General features: G+C 46.2%; 1 protein-coding gene across 1 annotated transcript; it reads right to left on the bottom strand.

Annotated features, from left to right (window-relative positions):
• Positions 1-5,483: 5,483 nt before the first annotated feature.
• Positions 5,484-7,372, bottom strand: LOC130469665 (uncharacterized). Its single transcript, XM_056839077.1, has 4 exons — positions 6,914-7,372; positions 6,557-6,755; positions 5,846-6,417; positions 5,484-5,720 (listed from the first exon to the last, which is right to left on the bottom strand). Exons 1-4 carry the CDS (start codon positions 7,370-7,372, stop codon positions 5,484-5,486), a joined length of 1,467 nt encoding a protein of 488 aa, XP_056695055.1.
• Positions 7,373-10,700: the final 3,328 nt, after the last annotated feature.

Genomic DNA, 10,700 nt, shown 5'->3' with positions numbered 1-10,700 from the left:
TTTAGGCTCTTCCAGTGTCTACTTCCGTTCTTCCGATTTCTTGTGGTTCGGAAACCTGGGCAAGAAATCGCAAGTCCTCTTTAGTTATTAGCTTCAGGAATCCGTGGATTTGAGCCGTACTTGCTATAACTGTATTCGAGAGACTTTGTTGCGAAAGAAGTATCCCTAGGTACCGCAAATCCGAAGGCTCTGGACGGTACCTTGCGGGTCGTTTTTTGAGTTAGCTATTTCTTGGGCCTTTGGAACCCAAGAAATGGCTACTTCGGGTTGATTTTAGCTTCGGATTGATCAGATCAGAATTTGCATGCATAGTGATTGAATAAAAAGACATAAGGATATGTTTAATGAAACACATGGTGCCTGTGGCTTTCCTCTTTTCATTAAACGACTTACTTGGATTACAAAAGGAAGGAAGTTAGATCATACAAAATATTTCTTGAGAACATCGGCATTCCAATGGTTCTTCAAAATGGTTCCATCTAACTGTTTAAGCATAAAGGTGCCAGTCCTCTTTTCAGAGTGGATGATGTATGGTCCTTCCCATGTTGCCGAGAGTTTCCCATGGATACTTCCCTTCTGAACTGCAGCGGCGTTTCTGAGCACTAGGTCGCCGACCTCTAGTGGCCTGGCATTGACTCTTCGGTTGTAGTGCTTGCTGACTCTTTGCTGCTATGCTGCGTTCAGAGTTCTGGCCTCGTCACGAGCTTCATCTAGTAGATCCAATGATTCGGACAGAAGTTGGTCGTTGCTTTGACCATGGTCTCCATCATATCTGTTGTACGCCTGGACCCTTAAGCTTTCTATTCCGATTTCTACAGGGATGACAGCCTCGGAACCGTAGACTAGGTGGAAGGGTGTTTGTCCTGTGGCTTCCTTCTCGGTGGTCCGAAGGGACCAGAGTGTTCCTGGGAGCTCTTCTAGCCATTTGCTTTTTTCGTCCTCGACTCTCTTCTTGAGTGCATTGAGGATGAGCTTGTTTGTGGCTTCGGCTTGGCCGTTGCTCTGAGGATGGCATACTGCTGAGTAGGCGAGGTGGATACCTAACTGTTTGCACCATCTTTGCAGTGGTGTTTTGTCAAATTGTTTCCCATGGTCAAAGACCAATAGCCTCGGTATCCTGAACCTTGTGATGATATTTTGCCAGATGAACTTGCGGACCTGTTGCTCCGTGATGGAGGAGACTGCTTCGGCCTCAATCCACTTACTGAAGTAGTCCACCCCCACAATCAGCCACTTCTTCTGATTCACAGCCGAAGGGAATGGACCAATGATATCCAAACCCCACTGTGCAAACGGTAAGGGGTACAGTGTTGCTTGCAAGGTTTGAGCTGGTTGGTGGATTGCAGGTGCGAACTTCTGGCATTTCTCGCATTTTCTTGTCAGCGCCTTTGCTTCGGAAACCATGGTGGGCCACCAAAATCCGGCTCTTAGTGCCTTGTGTGCCAGTGCCCTGCCTCCAATATGATTTCCACATATGCCGAGGTGGATTTCCCTTAGGATATAATCGGCATCGGTTGGGCCTACACATTTCAGCAGTGGTGCTGAGAATGACTTTCTCATGAGCTCTCCGTTGGCGTCAATGATGAACCATCGGTTGAACCTTTTTAGCTTCCTTGCTTGTAGCTTGTCTTCGGGAAGTTCCCCCCTCTCCTTGTATGCAATGACTGCGTCCATCCAACTTGGCTCGGGACGTACATTGCAGACTGTAGGGGGTGGCATGTCGATGCTCCTTTCTTGGTGTACTTCCACATGGACTGACCTGTTTAGGTCAGAGAGCGTTGAGCTTGCAAGTTTGGACAGCGCATCCGCCTGTGCGTTTTGACCTCGGGGAATGAGTATGACTTCAAAGGATCTTAACTTTGACGTTAAGGATTTGATTTTTGCTAGGTAAGCTGTCATGCTTGGCCATTTGGCCTCGTACTCCCCTCGGATCTGGTTGGCTACGAGCTGAGAATCAGTCTTGAGGCAAACATGTTCGGCTTCGAGAGATAAGCACAGCTCTATTCCTGTGATTGCTGCCTCGTATTCGGCCTCATTATTGGTTGCTTTGAAACCAAACTTCAGGGCGTACTCTATGCTCTTTTCCACTGGGGGTATCAGTACTACTCCCGCTACCGAGCCGTTCACTGTGGAAGATCCGTCAGTGTAGACCTCCCATGTTCTCTTGGTGTCATCTAGCACCTCCTAATATGAGCATTCGGCCAAGAAGTCCGCAAGTGCCTGTGCTTTGATGGCCGTCCTCGGCTGATACTTGATCCCGAACTCAGACAACTCGAAGGCCCAAGCAGCCAATCTTCCCGACCTTTCTATCTTATCTAGCACTTTCTCCAGTGGCTGGTCAGTTAGTACCACTATTTGATGGGAGTCGAAATAGGGCCTTAGTTTCCGAGCTGCTACCACCACTGCATATGCTACTTTCTCAATGAGTGGATACCGAGTTTCGGCATCCGTCAGGGTTCGGCTGGTAATGTAGATTGGCTGTTGTTTCTTTTCTTCTTCTCGGAGGAGTACTGCGCTTACGGTCCCGGGGCTGACTGCGACGTATAAGAATAGAGCTTCCCCCTCTTTGGGCCTGGCTAGTGTCGGCAGTTGAGCTAGGTGAGCCCTGAGCTGTTGGAATGCATCTTTTTGCTCTTGTTCCCATGTTAGCTCGGGGTCCACTTTTCTCGGGACGCCTTTCTTTTTGATGAGTTCTGCTTCTCCTCCGGGGAGGGTTTTGGGTTTGAAAGCTTTGAAGAAGGGTGCCCCTTTGTCCGAAGCTTTCGATATGAATCTTGACAGTGCGGCCAACCTGCCCGTTAGCCTTTGCACGTCTCTTTTTGTCTTCGGTTCGGGTAGATCTAGCGCAGCCTGGACCTTGTCCGGGTTCACGTCTATTCCCCTTTCACTTACCATGAATCCGAGGAACTTCCCTGACTTTACCCCGAAGACACACTTCTTCGGGTTCAGTTTCATGTTGTATTTCCTCAGGTTGGCAAAGGTTTCGGCCAGGTCCTTGATGTGATCCTCCTCCTTCACGCTTTTTACTATGGAATCGTCCACATAAACCTCGACGTTCCTTCCCTTTTGATCGGCGAAGACGTGATCAACTAGTCTTTGGTTGGTGGCTCCGACATTTTTCAATCCGAAGGGCATCATTCTGTAGTTGAACACTCCCGCGCTCGTGATGAAGGCGGTCTTCGCCCTATCGTCAGGGTGCATGAATACTTGATGGTACCCTAAAAAGGCGTCCATGAAGCTCAGCAATGCGTGGCCACTGGTAGAGTCTACCAACTGATCTATCCTCGAGAGGGGATAGCAATCCTTTGGGCAAGCTCGATTCAGATCCGTGAAATCGACACACATGCGCCATGAGCCATTCGCTTTCTTGACCATGACCACATTGGCCAACCATTTGGGGTACATGCATGGCTCGATGAAGCCTGCCTCTTGCAATTTCTTCACCTCTTCGGCGATAGCTTTGTTTTTCTCCGAGGAGTAGTTCCTTTTTTTCTGTTTGATTGGCCGAGCCTCGGGACTGACATCCAGCTTGTGACAGATCATCTTCGGATCTATCCCTGGCATGTCAGCCGCCTACCACGCGAAGATGTCTTTGTGGTCCCTCAGCAACTGGATCAATTCTATTCGAAGTCCCGAACTTAGGCCTTTGCCTATTCGGACGCCTCTATCTGACTCGTCCTCTAGGGGAATGTCTTCCATCTCTTGGTCTGGTTCGGGGGAAAGGGTTTCTGGTCGAGCGTCGACTTCTGCAGGCTTTACCAGGCTGCTCGATCCCGCCTTTCTCCTCTTGGCATCCTTTTCTCCATCTGGGGGGAACCCTTTTCATCTTCGTCCTCGGGACTATCTCCTAGCTTCGGCTTTCGAATGGTGTAGACACCTACTTTTGTCCCCATTCCCGAAAGGGAAATGTTCGATGATGAAAACGTAAATCTCCACTTGACAACGCATCTCCTATAAAATAAACGAATCTCAATTCCCCTTTTCATTTCACCCGAAACCTGCTATTTATGGATACCTGCTAAAAATAGTAACTGCCGTAAAAGGTAGCTTCTAAAAGTGGCAAATCATAAAGGATAGAAACCTGTCAGAATTAGGTGTTGCATTCCAACATAAATCCTAAATGAGATAGAAAACTGCGAGAATCCTATTCCTAATATGATTCGGAAATAAGAGTTACGTATTAATTAAAATCCTAACGAGCCTAGAGTTCGTAACGGGCCCAGACGCATTCCGTCATAAAATTGATACGCGCTAAAAGACTCGGTTAAGTCTCAAACTCTACGGATTTCAGGAATCCGAATCTGACTAAAGAAAACAGCCCAGACCCTATTTTCCACGCCTGGCTCTGGGCGCCAAAATCTTCGGCGCCCAGGCCTGGGCGCTGAAAATACCTGCTGGGTACGTGTTTTTTCCTAATTCTTTGTGGATTAGAACTCTGCAATTCTATCTTTCCATGAACTCTTCCCTATAAATAGGCCCCTAATTCGACGTGAAAAGGACACACAACAACACATAATTATATTCTGAGTATTGACTCTAAACCCCTTAGCCTAAGCCTCTCGCTGCGAAACTGTTCACGCATTCTGTCGCAATCGATCCATAAATCGAACAGAACGTATCCTGTCCCTTAATTGAGATTCATTAAATAAAAAGGAGAAATAGCAAAGTCAAAGTGGTTAGTTTTCTAAGAACCGTGACGCACCTCTCAAGGGTGCGTCGTAATGTGTCCCTTTTCGATGATTTAACTGCTTTCCTCGCCCTTTTTATGAACTGTTACACTAACCTAATCTGATTGTTCTATCACGCCTAACAAATATGATATTTTTGGGAAATCGGATTATCATGCTAGGTCCCTTAATGCTATTTAAATTAGATAATCACGATCGAATTAGTATTATATGTTGCATATTGCTAAAATCAATTCAGATTAGTTTAATAGTTAACGCATGTCCCTTCAATTATTTATGCTGAGCTAGTAAGGATATCCTGCATCTGGAGTTATCGACGAGCGAAGTACTCCTCTCGGTAGTTACAGTCCCCCGAACCCTCAATCTCTACCTTGCGGGTGTATGTTGAGAGATCCCCACACCAGGGATCACAAGGGAACCTACAGCCGTCGTGGTCAAACATAATTGCACTCCCTTTATGTCACGATAACCGGGTTTTGTCAGTTTTTCTCATTGTCGTTAAAAACTGAATGGCGACTCCTATATTACTAGTCAATTGGGTGTATACTCACAGGAAATCCAATTACACTTGATTGAATAAAAAGAATCGTCACACCCACGAGGGACGAGGTCACGCATTAGCCTTGCGCTTTTTCGACCCCCTCACAGATGGCCGTGTGACAAGTTGACCTTGCCACCTCTTGGTCGCCCTTTATCCGCTTGGCAAAGCCCGCATCCGAGACATACATCATCATCTGATGGTATGTGGATGGAACTGCTTGTATCTTGTGGATCATGGTTTGTCCCATGATGACGTTATACACTGAGTCGCAGTCCATCACCAAGAATTCCTCTCGGACGTTTCTTGCCGCCAGGCCTTGGCCGATTGTAACGGGTAGGGTTATCATTCCTCGGGGAATAGCTGCGGATCCGTTGAATCCGATCAATGGGTAACTGACCTTGGTCAGTGACTCTTCTCCCTCTTCGAGGATGAGTTGCTCGAAGCAGTTCCTGAAGATGATGTTTACGGCGCTCCCTCCATCGACCAGTACTCTGTGGACATTGTAGTTGTTGAGATCCATTTCGATCACCAACGGGTCGTCATGTTTGTACTGGGTCCCAAGGCAGTCATCAGCAGTGAATGTCATGTTCGGGGGGGTGGGCTGATTCTCCCCAACATTGCTGAAGTTGACTCGGTGGGAGAGAGCTCTTAGATGTTTCTTGCTGGCGTGGCCGGACCTTTGTCCTCCGAACACCACTAGAATTGGCTTTTTCTTTTGCCCTTCGGTCTCGTGGACCCTTTTCTGGGCTTGCTCTTGTAGCTTACCAGATTTTGCTTTTTCTTTTTCTTCACTTTCCGCCCTATGGTCAAGCAGGTAACTCTTGAGGTAGCCTCGTCGTATGAGGTCTTCGATGTTATCTTTCAGCGAGTTACACTCTTCCGTGGTATGGCCGAAGTCATCGTGGAATTCACACCACTTGTTCTTGTTGCGGTGGCGGGGATTTGACCTGAGCTTGTCTGGAAGCTTCCACTTTTCATCGTCCTTGTGGAGGTTGAAGATTTCTCTTCGGGGTATAGTGAGTGGGGTGTAGTTGGTGTACTTGGGTTGAAATTCACCCTTCTTCCCATCTCTCTTGGGACTCGCTTCTCTCGCACCCACCTTCTCTTTCCCCTTTCTTGAGTTGCCCTCGGGCTTACTCTGGTTGGTTCTGTTATCCTTCGGATCTGAGGAACCTCTTAGCCTTGCTGCTGCCTTGTTGAACTCTTCGGTTCTGATGAACGCGTCTGCCATTTGGAGCACGTCCGCTATTTTGGAGGGGTTTTTCATTGTCAGTTTGTCTCGGAATTTCCCCTCCCATAGCGCGTGCTTCAAGGCGAAGATTGCTACATCTGGCTGCAGGTTCGGAATTTTGGTGGATTCCTTCATGAATCTGGCCATGAAGTCTCGCAGGCTCTCGTCTCTTTCTTGCTGTATAGAGGTTAGCTCGGCAGTGGTTCGTTCCGGGCGATTGTTGCTCACGAACTGTACTACGCAAAACCTCTTCTTCAGCTTCTTCCAACTTTTGATCGATCCCTTCGGCAACGATCTGAACCATTCCCCAGCAACTCCTGTCAGCGTGGTTGGGAAGTATTTGCACCAACAGGCTTTGGAGTAGGGGCTCAGAAACATCTTCTGTTCGTAAGAGATGACATGATCCCTCGGATCCGTGACTCCGCTTTACGTCAGGTGCGCTGGTAGTCTCACTTTGGGAATCGTCTCCATGACAATATCATCCGAGAATGGAGAAGATGCTGGAGTCATGATTCTCTTTCCTAGCCTCGCCCTGATACCTTCGCTTCTCGAGTTTCCTCCAAGGGACTGCTCGGGGGCGTGTAGGGGGCTAGGAGTTCGGTCACTTCTCCTTCTCCTTCTCGACTGGCCACTGCCCTCGGGTTGTCTACTGGATCTACAGGGGCTACCCAGCCTGTCATGAACCGAAGGTCGCAGTCTTCTATGGACCGAGCTTCGGATCCGAGTGGGATCACTTGCTCCACTTTGGAGAGCTTGCGGTGTTGGAGATGGTGTTGCGAACCACTCTGGTTGCTGTGCAGCTCTCTGCTGCGTATCCCACATGCTTTCTCTCCACCTTTTCATTAGGTGTGTTCCTGACATTGTGGAGAGATCTTGATCGGGTCTCACATTATCCTCGTCAGTCGAGGGCATGTTCAGCAATACCTGTCGCCTGGCTCTCCTCGCCTCCCGTCATGCTGCTGCCTGGGCTTGTTCTTTCTCGTTGAAGAGGAAGTTCTGCATGATGGTCATGGCCGCGGCGAGCTCTTCTCGAGAGGGGAGTGGTATGCTAGTCGTGGCGGTTGCCCTTGTTGGCTGCGACCTCGCCACCGAGTGCAGCTGCTCGCCTCCATCGGATTCCGAATCCGTTTGGACAAGGACATCTCCCAACTGGTTGTTATTGTTGGGAACTTCCATTTTTTACGTGGAAATGTAGCGTTTTTTTTTCTGGAGCTTTTAAGTGTTCTTCCCCACGGACATCTCCGGTGTTGAAGCGGGTGAAACAATGGGCTTCGAATGAAGGCCCTTTTGTGTGTGTTGAAGATCTTGCTAGCTCGAATGTGTTGTATCCAAATCAACCTGCACAATAAACAAGTTACTAGCCTCGGGGGTGTTTCCCAGGAAAGCCCCTCCGATGCCTAAGTAAGAACGATGCTCGGATTCTAGAGAGAGAAGTTCTCTAGAAGAGTGGTCTTAAGGCGTGAAATGGACGTACCTTGGTAAGTGAGCCATGACGGCTTATTTATATTGTTCGTGCAATGATTGCCCTTAGGTCATTTATTGCAAGTGGGCCTTGGGCCTTGATTGGTGGCTGAATAGCCTTTTGGACTGTAGTGGGTTTGATGTTGTTGTTGTGAGCCTTTGGGCTTTGGACTTAATGGCCCAATTGGTATTCAATTGGGAGCCCAAACACTCATTTTCAATGTTGTTCCCAAGATTAAGCTAAACCTTTTTGCAAAAAAATTCAGACTTTTAGGTCGGTTAAGATCTTACATGTTGCCCTATAAAGGTAATGTCTCCAAATCTTCAAAGCGAATCACAATTACAACTAGCTCTATGTCATGGGTAGGGTAATTGGTTTCATACGGTTTCAATTGACGCGACAACAGGTGCGATGGTCAAACGCTCTTTAAAAATATAGAAAGCTTCCTCACATTTCTCACTCCACTTGAATTCCAATTCCTTTTTCAACAAGTTGGTCATTGGTTTTTCTTTCTTCCAAAAGTCTTTCACAACCTCCTATAATGGTCATCTAGGCCTAGAAAACTTCAGATATCAGACGCGTTCTTTGGAGTAGGTCACTCACTCACAGCTTGAATTTTAGCAGGATCTACAGAAACTCATTCTGCTCAACTTTTCCTTTTTACTGAACCTCATCACGCCTTTCATGGATGCATAAATTTTGGGCTTAACTCTTAGCACTTTCACCAATTCATATAATTCCTCCCATCTTCTCAAGACAACAAATGGTTTCTAACGATCCTGGACCACTCGAATCTTCTCTTAAATTTATTCCTTTACGTAACGTAGTTTTCAATCAATTAGGTCCTTCACTTTTCCGTCGGTGTCAATTATACACACATGACTTCAACATTTGTATACTTCATTTAATAAAACTAGATTCTTTCTAAGAATCTCCAAAATAACCCTCAAGTGTTTGTCATGCCCTTTCTCATTCCTTGAATAAATCAGGATATCATCAATAACATAATAACGAACTTAATTCGGAAGTCGTGTAAAATCTTATTCATCAATTCCATAATTATGGCAGGTGCATTAGGTAACCCAAAAGACATTACTCTAAACCCATAATGACAATAACGAGTCCTAATGAGGTCTTCGGCCCTTATCAGCTATCCTCGATTGGTGGTACTTCAAACACAATCAGTCTTCGAGAACACACTCGCCCAATTAAATTAATCCAATATGTCATCTATCCTAGGCAAGGGATACTTGTTCTTGATGGTGTTTAGCTCCCTAAATCGATGCATAATTCCATATCTTATCTTTCTCCTTAACAAACAACACAAGAGCTCCCCACGGTGATGCACTAGGCCTAATATACCCCTTAACAAAACAACTCTTGCAACTATATCTTAATTCTCTCATTTCAGGAGGTGCCATGCTATAAGGTGCCTTGGATATAGGTGTCGTTCCAGGATTTAACTCTATAATGAACTTAAGGGCTCTAGCAGGTGACATACTCGCAAATCCACTCGTAGACACATCAATGAATCCATTCACAATGGGAACATCCTCGATTTTCACTCCAACTTCTTTACTCACCTCTAACACACTACAGAAAAATAGTTCACACTCCCTATTCATCAATTTCCTCACTTGCCTTACGAAAATAACTAAAGGTTTTTGGACTTCTCAAAACATCTATATGAGGTCAACCTTCCAACAGGGTTCCTTTTGAAGGAAATAATGCCCTTGGTCCAAGTATGCATTCAATGACAAGTCTAATAAATGCGGTTCAATATTAATTAACAAGTTAATAATTCAGTGAGATCAAGTGAGCTGAATGCCTAGCTAGAGGCCGCTTTAGTTCAAGTGGAATTAATGATATTAATCCACAACTTACTCTTGACTGAACCCGTAGGGTCACACAAACAGTACGTAAACGGATCAAGTATTTAATGGCATTAAATAATCTATCTATGGATATTCGGAATCGACGGATCTTGGTTTCAGTGGGAGCTGAGATCGTCACAAGCAAGTGAATACTCCGGAAACGATGATATTGCCGGAAACGGATATATGGATCGTATCGGAAATATAAATATTAAACAAGTAGTAGATGTTACCGGAAACGGAAACATGATACGTATCGGAAAATATTATTGGAAATGGAAATATTGCCGGAATCGGAAATATTGCCGGAAACGGAAATATTGACAGAATCGGAAATATTATCGGAATCGGAAAATAGTTCCGGAAACGGAAATATTAAATATTTGTTCGAATCGGAAATTAATTCCGGAATTGGAAATATTAAATATTGTTCGTATCGGAAATGAATTCCGGAACCGGGAATTTAATCGGAAGCGTATCGTACGAATAAGCATCGGACGAGGCTTGTCGGACGAAGGCCCAGCACGAAGCCAGGCCATCGCCCAACAAGCAAGACGCGCGCCAACGCCCAGCCCAAGGCAGCGCCAGGCCCACCGCAAGGCAGGCCCAACGCGCCAAGGCAAGGCTGCGCAGCGTGGGCTGCGTTGGCCGAGCGCACGCGTGCGGGCGCCCTCGTGGCTCCGTGCGTGTGTGTATTTTTGTCCATGCACAATTCCTAAATCTATTAGGATTTGGTGTATGATTAAATTCCTATTCCTAAAAGGATTATTTAATTAATTAGAGTCCTTGTAGGATTCTAAGTTTAATTAAATCGTATCCTACTAGGATTCCAATTCCCTTTCCAAACCTCTATAAATAAGGGCCTAGGGTCATAATTTATGCACACGGGATTGAAGTATTCTAA

This window comes from Spinacia oleracea, chromosome 3 (genome assembly GCF_020520425.1).
Source record: "Spinacia oleracea cultivar Varoflay chromosome 3, BTI_SOV_V1, whole genome shotgun sequence".
Taxonomy (NCBI): Eukaryota; Viridiplantae; Streptophyta; class Magnoliopsida; order Caryophyllales; family Amaranthaceae; genus Spinacia; species Spinacia oleracea.
This window is presented reverse-complemented; position numbering and strand designations above follow the sequence as displayed.

Excerpts from the sequence above, each read along its gene's own strand:
- LOC130469665 (XM_056839077.1), bottom strand. The coding sequence starts at position 7,372 with ATGCCCTCGACTGACGAGGATAATGTGAGACCCGATCAAGATCTCTCC. Across the intron at positions 6,418-6,556 it reads TTCCGAACCTGCAGCCAGAT|CAGCAAGGCTAAGAGGTTCC; the intron begins GTAGCAATCTTC and ends TCAACAAGGCAG. Across the intron at positions 5,721-5,845 it reads ACCGAGTCAACTTCAGCAAT|AGTACTGGTCGATGGAGGGA; the intron begins GTTGGGGAGAAT and ends CAATGTCCACAG.